Here is a 14734-nt window from a genome sequence, read left to right on the forward strand (position 1 = left end):
GAAAGCTATGATCCCTTATTGATCTTAAATCCATTTCAGTCAGTAGATTAAGGATTTTTAAGCCTTGAGACAATTGAGACAATGGATTGTGTTTGTGTGCCATTCAGAGGGTGAATGGGCAAGACAAAATATTTAAGTGCCTTTGAACGGGGTATGGTAGTAGGTTCCAGGCGCACCGGTTTGTGTTAAGAACTGCAGCGCTGCTGGGTTTTTCATGCTCAACAGTTTCCCGTGTCAAGAATGGTCCACCACCCAAAGGACATCCAGCCGACTTGACACAACTGTGGTAAGCATTGGAGTCAACATGGGCCAGCAACTCAATATTAGGAAGGTGTTCTTAATGTTTTGTAAACTCGGTGTACGTGAAACTATGGACTGATAGTGGAGTATCAGACTAGGGTGAAACTGACTTCACTTTGTTAGCTCATGTCTTTCTCTGTGTCCATGCTGATGGATTTGCAGGAGAGGAAGAAGAGAGGTGAGAGCGACACTGAGCTGTTCCTTGCGGATGTCTATGCCTACCAGGGGAAATTCCACGAGGCTGCCAGGCTCTACAAGAGGACTGGCTTGGACTCCAGAGCTCTCAGCATGTACACGGACCTGCGCATGTTTGAGTACGCTAAGGTGAGTACGAGTACTCACACACTCGCATAACCTCAAGTATGGCTAAAGGTGAGTGTTAGACATTGGACATTCACAGACTTTCGATTAATGTTTTTAAAGTGCCTATACTGTACACCCACACACTAATGCACGTTGCACACAGGCTCTACATACAATATGTTCAAACATGTGAGACCTGTGCACACACACGCGCACACACACACGTTCAAACTACGCACACACACACACACAGACGTTCAAACTACGGGAGCATGTAGAGGTGATCCCAGCATGTGTTTTCACTCACCGTGTACTTATGCCAAATAGAGGACCTGTACATTGGCAGACCTCCTCCACATCTTTCATCTTCCCATACATCACTAGATGTCTCGCTATATATCATCCCGTCAATACACTCTCGCACACCATTTACATTTTTTAAGTAAATAAATACATATTTTTAAGGATTTTTTTTTTTGCCATGGGGCATAGAGAAAGATTTGCAGGTTTATTGCTAATATCATAATATTTTACCATGAGGCTCAGAAAAATTATTGCTATTTTAGAAGTAATTTCCTGCTATTCTATACATTTTTCCTTAAGCTGAGTTTTTTTTTGCAGTTTTAAAGCTAATTTCCTGTAATTCTATAAATACATTTCATGGCTTATGATGTGTTCTTATGCTATCTGGGGGACCCAACCTCCAACCCCCCCAAAAATAAAATAAATAAATAATCTAAGCTTGGTGGCTGTGGGTGTGTATTCTATTTCACTCACTCACTCACTCACTCACTCACTCACTCACTCACTCACTCACTCACTCACTCACACACACACACACACACACACACACACACACACACACACACACACACACACACACACACACAGACAGACAGACAGACAGACAGACAGACAGACAGACAGACAGACAGACAGACAGACAGACAGACAGACAGACAGACAGACAGACAGACAGACAGGCAGGCAGGCAGGCAGGCAGGCAGGCAGGCAGGCAGGCAGGCAGGCAGGCAGGCAGGCAGGCAGGCAGGCAGGCAGGCAGGCAGGCAGGCAGGCAGGCAGGCAGGCAGGCAGGCAGGCAGGCAGGCAGGCAGGCAGGCAGGCAGGCAGGCAGGCAGGCAGGCAGGCAGGCAGGCAGGCAGGCAGGCAGGCAGGCAGGCAGGCAGGCAGGCAGGCAGGCAGGCAGGCAGGCAGGCAGGCAGGCAGGCAGGCAGGCAGGCAGGCAGGCAGGCAGGCAGGCAGGCAGGCAGGCAGGCAGGCAGGCAGGCAGGCAGGCAGGCAGGCAGGCAGGCAGGCAGGCAGGCAGGCAGGCAGGCAGGCAGGCAGGCAGGCAGGCAGGCAGGCAGGCAGGCAGGCAGGCAGGCAGGCAGGCAGGCAGGCAGGCAGGCAGGCAGGCGCGTTTCCAAGTGTCAGTTGTTGAATGGGAATTCTTTGTTGAAGGGGTCAATTGAAGTTGAGACAATCTCGTGTTTGTGTGTGGAGTGGTCACTGTGTGTGTGTTCACAGTACTGAAGCAGATGACACAGGCCTAATTCCTTTCCCCTCCCCTGTGTGTGTGTGTGTTTGTTTTGTGGCTGCTGTATATTTGTGTGGCCATCTGTTCCTCGAGGCCATTTGTTTTAGCGCTGGAGGACACCGGTGGGGTCCTGGTCCTGTTTATGTGACTCCATGTCCCCCCTCTCCAGGCCCTGACCCAGATGGGCCTGTCTGTCTCTCACTCCTTCTCTTTCTCTCTGTCCCTCTATCTCACCCACCTTCCCTCTCTTCCTGTCCCTCTGTAGGAGTTTGTGGGCGCGGCAGACCCTAAAAACACTCGCATGCTGATGTCCAAGCAGGCCGACTGGGCTAAGAACAGCAAGGAGCCGCGGGCCGCTGCTCAGATGTACCTGACTGCAGGAGAACACCTCAAAGCCATCGACATCATAGGAGAACACGGCTGGGTCGACATGTGGGTAACACACACACACACACACACACACACACACACACACACACACACATACATACATACATACATACATACATACATACATACATACATACATACATACATACATACATACCCACACAGCTCTTGGTTCTCCTCTCTTCGTCCCTCCTGTCATGGTGTCATGTGAAAGCGTGGTAGGTGTGTGTGATTGGGAAGCAGGCAGATACATAAGGCTGGTCCTGTGGTCCTATCAGAGCTCCCCAAGGGCTCCCTCTCTGACCCAGTGTCTGCTGCTTGTCAATCACACCCCCACTCTGGCCCAGACCACCTAGGCTAAGGCAGGCCCAGCATAACAAACACAGGGAAAGATTGGTTGGCCCCGTTAAGCTTTATCAGGCTTGACAGCTTCCCATACTACACACATTAACAAACATTAACAGACACCCTCCCACTCCATCTGATCTCATCTCTCCTCAACTCCCCTATCAGGCTGATTGACATAGCCCGTAAGCTGGATAAGGCGGAGCGCGAACCACTGGCTAAGTGTGCGGCCTACTTCCAGAAGCTGAAGCACCATGGTTATGCCTCTGAGACCTACTCCAAGATGGGAGACCTGCAGGCCCTGGTGCATCTGCACGTGGAGGCACGACACTGGGACGAGGTCAGTCAGAATCATTCACATTTCACTTATGGTCCTTACACCTGTTGGACACAGCTACAGTATTGTATCTTATTTGGCTCATCAGAAAGTATACCTCATACACCAAATTAGTAGATTCAGCTATTTCAGCCACACCCGTTACTGACAGGTGTATAAAATCTAGCACACAGTCATGCAATCACCATAGACGAACATTGGCAGTAGAATGGCCCGTACTGAAGAGCTCAGTGACATTCAATGTGGCACTGTCATAGGATGCCAGCCAGTCAGATCGTCAAATTAAACATTTCTGCCCTGCTAGATCTGCCCTGGTCAACTGTAAGTGCTGTTATTGTGAAGTGGAAACGTCTAGGAGCAACAATGGCCACAAAACCTCACAGAACGGGATCGCTGAAGTGCGTAGCGTGGAAAAATCGTCTGTCCTTGGTTGCAACACTCACTACCGAGTTCCAAACTGCCTCCGGAAGCAACTATTCGTCGGGAGCTTCATGAAATGGGTTTCCTTGGCCGAGCAGCCACACACAAGCCTAAGATCACCATGCGCAATCCCAAGCGTCGGCTGGAGTGGTGTAAAGCTTGTTGCCTTTGGACTCTGGAGCAGTGGAAACGCGTTTTCTGGAATGATGAATCACACTTCACCATCTGGCAGTCCGACGGACTAATCTGGGTTTGGCGGATGATAGGAGAACGCTACCTGCCCGACTGCATAGTGCCAACTGTAAAGTTTGGTGGATGAATTATGGTCTGGGGCTGTTTCTCATGGTTCGGGCCAGGCCCCTTAGTTCCAGTGAAGGGAAATCTTAACACTACAGCATACAATGACATTATAGACGATTCTGTGCTTCCAACAGTTTGGGGAAGGCCCTTTCCTGTTTCACCATGACAAGGCCCCCATGCACAATGCGAGGTCCATACAGAAAAGGTTTGTCAAATTCAGTGTGGAAGACCTTGACTGGCCTACACAGAGCCCTGACCTCAATCCCATCGAACACCTTTGTGATTAATTGGAACACCGACTGTGAGCCAGGCCTAATCGCCCAACATCATTGCCTGACCTCACTAATGCTCTTGTGGCTGAATGGAAGCAAGTCCCCGCAGCAATGTTCCAACATCTAGTGGAAAGCCTTCCCAGAAGAGTGGAGGCTGTTATAGCCGCAAAGAGGGGACCAACTCCATATTAATGTTCAGGATTTTGGAATGACGATTTAGCCATTTAGTGTAGGTCTAACCCAGAACACAAAAAATGACACTGCATATTTACTGGAACAATACAAACTGAAACCATGTTCTATAAAACCAGAGCAAAGCCAAGCTAGAGATTTCCTCTAAATCTCTGCCTAGGATGACTAGAATGTGAGAAGCACCCAGCGGTCCAAAGCACTAAAGAGCCTTAGCTAAGAACTTTTATCTGTTTTGACTCAACCGCCCCATCAGAGCAGCGCATACCACAGACCCAGCTAGCACATTTGGTTCTTTGGAAGTTGTGGGAACGTACATTTTTGGTTTCCCATTAGTTCTGGGAACAAGCCATAAATATTTTAAACATTCTGAGAATGGAAGTGAAAGTTTTGCCTGTTCTGGGAATGCACATTTTTAGGTTGCAGGGAGGTTCTGGGAATGTTTTCCTGGCAGGTTTTATTATTGTTCTGAAAACTGAAATTATAGATGACCTCCCGGGTGGCGCAGTGGTCTAGGGCACTGCATCGCAGTGCTAGCTGCGCCACCAGAGTCTCTGGGTTCGCGCCCAGGCTGGGCTGGGTTCGCGCCCAGGCTCTGTCGCAGCCGGCCGCAACCGGGAGGTCCGTGGGGCGACGCACAATTGGCATAGCGTCGTCCGGGTTAGGGAGGGTTTGGCCGGTAGGGATATCCTTGTCTCAGTATGTAAAATGTAATAAAATGTATGCACTCTACTGTAAGTCGCTCTGGATAAGAGCGTCTGCTAAATGACTAAAATGTAAATGTAAATAGATTATTTGAAGGTAATTAAATAATGTTCTGAGAAAGTTCCAATAAGACTTTTAATAACACAGCTATCTTTGGGTTAACTGTTTGGAACTCCAAGAACAGATAGGACACATGGAAATTAATTTAACTAGGCATTAGTCATGTAAACACATTTAATTTTGTACTTTATTTTGCCACGGTATCCGTGCGATTCGATCCTGTGATCTTCTGTTCTCTGTCCATGGAATTAGTCCACTGCGCCACCAGGATGGAGCTACTGTAGCATGCCAATGTTTTTTAACTCATACAAAGCTATTAATTTTTGTCTATTCAAAATAGTCCCCATTTCAATTGAAACAAGCATTCATTCAGTTTAGGTGTGGCCAATTAGTGGGTGTGGCCAACACACCTGAACACACTTAACAAGATAAAGGATAGAGTTTTGGTGACGCTGAAAATGGAATGTATATAAATAACATTCTTAGAACGTTCTTTGAACGTTAATAATGTTTACCCTTGTTTTTTATGGGTCGTTTTCTTAATGTTCTGAGAACATGACATTAAATACAACCATGAGGAAACCTGCAGAAAATGTTATGCTGAAGTACTGAAATTCCCACAGAAGAACGTAGTTCTTGGAACAATTTGAGAACATTACTTTAAATAGAACAATGAGGAAACCTGTAGGAGACATTACGCTGAAGTACTGAAATTCCCACCTAAGAAACATATGGTTGTCAGAACGTTATGTGCTAGCTGGTTATCCTGCACCATTACCAGAATGTTGTGGGAAGGTTGTGTGCAAAATAACCATAGGACAATCACGCTCTAACCAAGCTCTAAGAAACATATGGTTCTCAGAATGTTATGTGCTAGCTGGGGAGTTATGTAGAAAATACTAAATGTTCTAAGTGTTTAATCGAGTTATGGGTGGAACTGAGAGCAAACGTGTGATTTCCACTGTGAAACAGAGAGAATGCCAAAAAACTAGAACATTAAATCACATTCATGTTGTATGAATCTTGCACAGCGTCTGAGGAGCTTTCTCACCCGTTCATTTGATCCTGAGAGAGAGAAAGGACGAGAAGGTGGAAGGCTTAACGAAAGTCTTGCTATTGGACAATTAGGTTAATCAATCAAGATGACAGGCAGGTATGCCTCTGTAGGCTACTGTCATACTATTCTACTACAGCATGTCACTCAAACAACCATAGCTGCACACTAATTGACCATGACATGAAATCAGTCTAATATGCTAACCTTAACATATCACATTAGTAATGAGCTCTATTAATGTTTTGGCTAGATGTGTGTCTGTTTTAAAGCCTGTGTTAATAATCACTAACAATTTCTAGGCAAATTATCCTGGGCATATTGACTCAAAGACACACGATACAGTAAACCTAATAAATATATTAAGTGATTTAATCTGGTTATATGTAAGGCATCTGATTGAGCCCTTCTTCCCCTCTCTCCCCCAGGCCTTCTCTCTGGTGGAGAAACATGCTCAGTTTAAAGATGACGTCTATGTGCCCTACGCTCAGTGGCTGGCTGAGAACGACCGCTTTGAGGAGGCACAGAAAGGTGAGGATGAAGAAAGAGAAGAGCGAGAATGCTCATCCCAATATGTTATAGGAGCTCGATGTTTGATGTTCCCACATTTTGTGGTAACTTTGCCAAGAACATGTTGGCTGAAACATCTTATCACTAGTTTCTATAAAAATCCCATTTTGTGCACCTAACATTGAGCAGACATATCTCAGATCATTCTGGAATCAGAACTATATCAATGTATCATAGAAAACCACAGAGGGCTGTAAGGGCATTGTCAGTTTGTATAACATAGGGTACATATGGAATCCATATCAAGTTTGGCCTGTGTTGTTATATCCAAGCGTTCTTCACTACTCCCTCTGCAGTGCTGCTCTCTCTATTCACTGTAAAACATGATCCTCAGTTAGAGACAGAGCAAGTCCTGACTGCTTACAGTGTTACACGCCATGCATATTTCCAATCAGCACTATAACAAGCAACTCTTAATGATGATTACCCATGTGAGCAGAAGAACTGTAATCACCACATGGATTTACACTGAGTGTACATAATATTAAGAACACCTGCTCTTTCCATGACAGACTGACCAGGTGAAAACTATGATCCCTTATTGATGTCACCTGTTACATTCACTTCAGTCAGTGTAGATGAAGGGGAGGAGACAGGATAAATACAACTTTTTAACCCTTAAGACAATTGAGACATGGATTGTGTATGTGTGCCGTTCAGAGGGTGAATGGGCAAGACAAAAAACGGGGTATGGTATAGAGGTCGACTGATTATGATTTTTCAACGCCGATACCGATTATTGGAGGACCAAAAAAGCCGATACCGATTAATCGGACGATTTAAAAAGAAAATGTATTTATTTGTAATAATGACAATTACAACAATACTGAATTAACACTTATTTTAACTTAATTTAATACATCAATAAAATCAATTTAGCCTCAAATAAATAATGAAACATGTTCAATTTGGTTTAAATAATGCAAAAACAAAGTGTTGGAGAAGAAAGTAAAAGTGCAATATGTGCCATGTAAGAAAGCTAACGTTTAAGTTCCTTGCTCAGAACATGAGAACATATGAAAGCTGGTGGTTCCTTTTAACATGAGTCTTCAATATTCCCAGGTAAGAAATTTTAGGTTGTAGTTATTATAGGAATTATAGAACTATTTCTCTCTATACGATTTGTATTTCATATACCTTTGACTATTGGATTTTCTTATAGGCACTTTAGTATTGCCAGTGTAACAGTATAGCTTCCATCCCACTCCTCGTCGCTACCTGGGCTCGAACCAGGAACACATCGACAACAGCCACCCTCGAAGCAGCGTTACCCATGCAGAGCAAGGGGAACAACTACTCCAAGTCTCAGAGCGAGTGACGTTTGAAACGCTATTAGCGCGCACCCCGCTAACTAGCTAGCCATTTCACATCGGTTACACCAGCCTAATCTCGGGAGCTGATAGGCTTGAATTCATAAACAGCAGAGCTGCTGGCAAAACGCACGAAAGTGCTGTTTGAATGAATGCTTACGAGCCTGCTGGTGCCCACCATCGCTCAGTCAGACTGCTCTATCAAATCATAGACTTAATTATAACATAATAACACACAGAAATACGAGCCTTAGGTCATTAATATGGTCGAATCCGGAAACTATCATCTCAAAAACAAAACATTTATTCTTTCAGTGAAATACGGAACCGTTCCGTATTTTATCTAACGGGTGGCATCCATCAGTCTAAATATTCCTGTTACATTGCACAACCTTCAATGTAATGTCATAATTACGTAAAATTCTGGCAAATTAGTTCGCAACGAGCCAGGCGGCCCAAACTGTTGCATATACCCTGACTCTGCATGCAATGAACGCAAGAGAAGTAACACTATTTCACCTGGTTAATATTGCCTGCTAACCTGGATTTCTTTTAGCTAAATATGCAGGTTTAAAAATACATACTTCTGTGTATTGATTTTAAGAAAGGCATTGATGTTTATGGTTAGGTACACGTTGGAGCAACGACAGTCCTTTTTCGCGAATACACACTGCATCGATTATATACAACGCAGGACACGCTAGATAAACTAGTAATATCATCAACCATGTGTAGTAATAACTAGTGATTATGATTGATTGATTGTTTTTTATAAGATAAGTTTAATGCTAGCTAGCAACTTACCTTGGCTTCTTACTGCATTCGCGTAACAGGCGGGCTCCTCGTGAGGCAGGTGGTTAGAGCGTTGGACTAGTTAACTGTAAGGTTGCAAGATTGAATCCCTGAGCTGACAAGGTAAAAATCTGTCGTTCTGCCCTTGAACAAGGCAGTTAACCCACCGTTCCTAGGCCGTCATTGAAAATAAGAATGTGTTCTTAATTCTTAACTGACTTGCCTAGTTAAATAAAGGTGTAAAATAAAAAATAAAAATATCGGCAAAATGGGTGTCCAAAATTAGCGATTTCCGATTTATGAAAACTTGAAATCGGCCCTAATTATTCGGCCATTCCGATTAATCGGTCGACCTCTAGTATGGTAGAAGGTGCCAGGCGCACCGGTTTGAGTGTGTCAAGAACTGCAACACTGCTGGGTTTTTCATGCTCAACAGTTTCCCGTGTGTTTCAAGAATGGTCCACCACCCAAAGGACATCCAGCCAACTTGACACAACTGTGGTAAGCATTGGAGTCAACATGGGCCAGCATCCCTGTGGAACGCTTTCGACACCTTGTAGAGTCCATGCCCCGACGAGGCTTTCCTGAGGGCAAAAGGTGGTGCAACTCAATATTAGGACGGCGTTCCTAATCTTTTGTACACTAAGTGTATCATTATGATCCCTGCATGCTTATTAATGTACAGTACCAGGGATTTTTCAGGGGGGTGGGGGGGGCTAGACATTCAGGGAGAATAGAAATTCCAAAAACAATGAATTTAGCAATATATATTTTATTATTATGTTTGAGAAAAAGAACACAGCATTAGCCACGGCAAAATGCATAGAATTGCAGGGAATTAGCTTTAAAACTGACCAAATTTTTCTAATCTCCATGGAGACATTTGAGAACAATTTCTCTCAAAATCAGCAGCACCGACGAGCCAATGGCGCCCCCTGCCACGCCCACGGCCTAAGCTCCTTTTTGATCCATAAAAAACCCTGAGTGCTGTATCCAATCCATCCTGCATAATATCCTCTGTGTCTTGCTGTGTGGAGTATAGAGTTGAACAGGCCTGGCTGTATTTCAGCCTGGCAGTAATCTGGCGTTGTGCTGACTGTATTGTGTTTTAGTCGGGCAGTAATGCTGTATTGTGCTACCACCACAGTGATCGTAATTGACTTTAGGCCCCTGTAGCGTTGTACCCTGGTGGTTCCTCACCTGGCAGGGCTGACTGGTCACTGACTGTAACTCCTCACCAACGCAACATTGTTGTAACTGAGCTACATCACTGAGTTATGTGGGCCCAGACCACAGCCCATGTTAATCATCTTTAGCATAGTGTGTGTTTGGGGGAGTGTATGTGGTTTGTGCGTGCGTGCGTGCTTGTGTGTGTGTGTGTGTGTCTAGCTGTATGCATGTGTGTGTCCTTACACTAACCAGCAGCACTTGACTGTGTTTTATCTGCCCGGCTGCACCACTAATATTTATTGACTCCCTGTACAAGCAGGACAGACAGGGCTGCCTCCCTGGAGATGCCTTTAATTAGCGAGAGATAGCAACATGAAGAATAGGACACATGGGCAATTCAATTAAAGGGATACTTTGGGATTTTGGCACTGAAGCCCTTTTATCTACTTCCCCAGAATCAGATGAACTTGTGGATACCATTTTATGTCTCTTGTGTCCAGTATGAAGGAAGTTAGAGGTGGGTTTCGCGAGCCAATGCTAACTAGCGTTAACATAATGACTGGAAGTCTATAGGTATCTGCTAGCACATTAAAATGGTATCCACGAGTTCACCTGACTCTGGGGAAGTAGATAAAGGGCCTCTTTGCCAAAATCCCAAAGTATCCCTTTAAAATGTATGCCAAACAAAAAACATTGATTTCAAAGTTTAACAAACCATATAACTCTATTCACAAAGATTACTTTTATCAATTCACACTGAACATTTTATAATAATGCAAAGTTTGGTAACATAATTTCTGTAAAATCTCCCTTAGTTTTTTTATGTGACCTCGTTTTCCCCAAAAAGATCTGCTCCGAATTAATATTCAAAGATGTCTGCAGAAAGAATGGGGTGTCAGCTATGATATGACACCTTGAGTTGAATAAAAATATATTTTGGTTATTGTAAGTGAAGTGTTACACCTGATAACAGAATTATGGTTACAAAATGTCATAATTTGACCCTGATCTGTACTACACAGAAATGCATAATTATGGATATGAATGTCATTATCTTCATGGTGATGTATCCTAAATAGGTACACAAAGGTAGAAATGTTCAATATCCTTTGCATATTTGGGTATTATCCTACACACTGGCTATTATTGTAATGAGTTCCGCCACCAAACAAGACCACATTTGGTTGGGTGGATCAAATCTGAGCCATCCATAGACGTCGACAGTATGTTTAACACGTTTGGACATCAAATTACAGCACTATAGAGTACAATACCACACAGAACAGTAGAGTACAGTATAGTTAAGTAGAGTATAGTTCAGTAAAGTAGTGTATAGTTCAGTACAGTACATTATAGTGTACTCAAGTGTGCTCTACTATGTACTGTACTGAACTCTACTGTAATTTTCTTTACTTACTGTGCCTTACTGTAATGTGTTGTCCAAAAATCATAGATGTCTATGATTGGTTCAAATTTGGTCCGGTCATCAGATATCTGGACGTTGAAATCAAGGTTGGTCCGGATCGGACCGAAAAACTACATCTGTAGACGTTGAAATCAAGGCCACGGTGGACTGACCAAATTTCAACTACTTTTCAGCATCCATTGACGTCCGGTGTCGGCCGGTGCTCAGTGGGTCAGGATGCTGGTTACAGTAAATAGAAAGAGAGGGGACTCATGGGTAGGTTTACGTGTATTCCAGATAATAGCTCATATTCCAGTTTAGGTCTAAATTAGGATCAGTTTACATGCACCTTTGAAATCCCGCTCATGAGTATCCATCCCTGCATGCATAAATAAACATAATATTCATAATTGTCTGTCATTACTTGATGCTCTAGAATATTAAATAAAGCCATGCTCACCAGAATGATGTCAGAAATCAACAGAATGAATATAGCATCCACGATCTAGTTGACATCGGTAAAGTTTTCTCGTTCGTTTCTGCTTCTCTCGCGTAGCAAAGACACTTAGGGAATGGGGAGATTTTCCGTGCAAGATTTCCAAATGACATCAGTTTGTTGATTGGTATTAAGAAAATGAAAAGCTGTGAAAACGATCCAACATGTTTTTGAGTTTGTCTTCGATGCATATTTTATGTGGTTGAAAGTGAAATGCTGTCAGCTTTTATGTCGCTGAAAAAAGTTGCAGGGTTAGTCTACACAGCACAGTCCCTAATTGCACATTTACATTTTCTCAAGATGAAAGAAAGAAATCATATTTCTCCACTCCTGTTCCCGAGAAAAAATTACATTTGGGCTATAATTTTACAGCAAGAAACACTTAATTCTGCATGAGTTAATATTATAAAAGCCTACATGTGAGGCCTACAGTCAGTCTCGACTTGACTTCAGTTACTATTCCAGCTATTACTGTTCCCATCTGAACTTCAAAGGTGATACTATGCAAAACTGAGCCTGCGCAGACTACAAAAACAACAGTAAACGGGATAAGATGTTTACATGCCACAGTATCCCGTCTAAGATCAGCATATCCCAAACCCGGGATAGGAGCTTATTGGGGTTATTGTAAACGGGATATTATGTTGATAGAGTCAACTCAAAAACACAATACTTGAGTATCCTGGATAATAACGGGATTTTGGTGTGCATGTAAACGTGGTCAGTAAGAGCCAGGAGAGGTGACATTTAATTGAGGGAGAGAGAGAATGGGAGAGGTTGTCCAGACATTTTGCTTTGACCACCAGACGACAGAAAGAGAAAGAAAACAGTTATGAGCTGAACATAACAGTATGTCAGTGGAAAAAAGGGCAGTAGCAGGTGACCCAACTGTGGTTTGTGACTACTATGATTTCCCATTGTAGCCAACTCAATTGCAGAAATTCCGTTATGGTAACAGAATTTCAAGTATTAATCACTTAATAATTCATAAACAAAATTGATATCAGTAACAACACTATAACTAATTGGTAGGTGTACCTTTGCTTGTTACTTCTGTGAACTTTCATTATCTTTAAGCTAGAACATATTGAATGTGGGGTAACGGGACAAGGCACTGTTTCTTAAACTTACAGATGGCAAAAAAAGTGTTTATTAGTTAGCAGGTGTCTTTACTTCAAAATGATTGTGTTTTGATGTATTTCTAATACCCGTTAAGACTTTTTCTGGTAGGTGATGTCTAAGACCCCTTTTCCATCTATTTGACCAGAAATCAAAGCCTTTGCTTAACACATTTTTAGGTTGGAAAATGGTTCAAACATTTATATATGCCTTCATTTTTCAAAAATATAGATTCGTAACTTTCATTTGACATCCTTTTTGGCATGCTCCTATGAACGTCACATGTTGGTGCTCATGGGTCCTTTTGCATGGAAATGACCACGTGTTTATTGGAGTTGTGCTTTCTAAGTGGCATGCTGGTTCAAATTTGGGAGTGGATTTGTTTTAGAAGATGTCTGTTTGTGGTTACTAGTGAAAAATGAGGAAAACATTGTCTCGTATACGTTAAGTACAAATTGTCCCGTGTGTGTCTGTGTGATATTGTTAAAATCTGGCAGCCTGAGAATGAAAGGGGTGTAATGGGAAAGGGGTCAGCTCCTATAAGGCTGAAACTCTATTGTCGATGCAATAGAAGCAGTGTTAAGCGCCGCTCTAGCTCGCAATGTTCCCCCTTCATCGCCGCAATTAAGTCTCTTCCCTCCCTTCTCTCCTCCTCCCGCAGCGTTCCACAAGGCGGGCCGACAGAGTGAGGCTGTGAAGGTGTTGGAACAGCTTACCCACAATGCCGTGGTGGAGAGCAGGTTCAATGACGCAGCATATTATTACTGGATGCTCTCTATGCAGTGTCTGGACATCGCTAGGGGTAAGTAGGTCTACCGACACCAATATACCTCTTACTACTATCACCACTGAATTCCTACCGTAACTGGTTCATTTTTATTTTGGTGCGTGTGTGTGTGTCACAGAAAACGAAGAGAGGAAGGAGGAGATGCTGAAGAAGTTCAAGCGTTTCCAGCACCTGGCTGAGCTCTACCATGTTTACCACTCAATACAGCGTTACACAGTAAGATGCTCACCACAGCTGAAGGTAGGGACAAGTAAGAGTAGAGCCAAGTAAGTGTAGTTAAGACTAAGTTAAGGTTGAGTTCAGAAAAGTAAAGAAGTTAAGAATAGGCGGGGTTGAGAGAGTTGAGAAAGGTAGACTGCAAAAGATCCCTTCAGTCCCTTAGTTGAAATAGGAAATGCTTCTGGAATCCGTTCCAATTTAGCCAGACACAGCTACAAAGCATAACTACGTTATATATACAGAGAACATTCCTGAAGATTCTGTCAACAACATCCCTATAGCTACAATCCTACTCATGTTACCCACCACGGTCAACTCTCTGAACCCACTATGACCTCTGTTTCTATAGTAACCAGTTAATTGGTTGATCATTAATCAGGATAACCCCTCTCACCAGCAGCCCCCCCCCCCCCCCCCTCGCCAGTGCTTGGTTCTAAACAAGCTATGCCTGGTTATAAGCACTCTGTCTCTTTAGGCTGGTTTGCTGTGGCTGCAGTACCCCTGGCCTTTTTCTGTGTTCTCTCTCTCTCTCTCTCTCTCTCTCTCTCTCTCTCTCTCTCTCTCTCTCTGTCTCTCTCTCTGTTTGTTTTTACAGTACTAGTCACACCCCTGAAGTGAGGAATCCCTGTGATTGAGTCCAGAGCAAGAACCTTC

At 43.5% G+C, this 14734-nt stretch overlaps 1 protein-coding gene across 3 annotated transcripts in view; it reads left to right on the forward strand.

Annotated features, from left to right (window-relative positions):
- ift122 (intraflagellar transport 122 homolog (Chlamydomonas)) overlaps positions 1–14734 on the forward strand; it is a 35271-nt gene that overhangs the window by 11596 nt on the left and 8941 nt on the right. For 2 of the 3 annotated variants that reach the window (XM_039011092.1, XM_039011094.1), the window contains 6 exons: positions 463–624; positions 2406–2572; positions 3044–3215; positions 6641–6743; positions 13736–13876; positions 13980–14077. In XM_039011092.1, coding sequence (XP_038867020.1) covers positions 463–624; positions 2406–2572; positions 3044–3215; positions 6641–6743; positions 13736–13876; positions 13980–14077 — 843 coding nt within the window. Of the gene's footprint in view, positions 1–462; positions 625–2405; positions 2573–3043; positions 3216–6640; positions 6744–13735; positions 13877–13979; positions 14102–14734 lie in introns of all 3 variants that reach the window. The other variant, XM_039011093.1, reaches the window with a different exon arrangement.

Source organism: Salvelinus namaycush, chromosome 16 (assembly GCF_016432855.1).
Source record: "Salvelinus namaycush isolate Seneca chromosome 16, SaNama_1.0, whole genome shotgun sequence".
NCBI classification, from domain to species: Eukaryota; Metazoa; Chordata; class Actinopteri; order Salmoniformes; family Salmonidae; genus Salvelinus; species Salvelinus namaycush.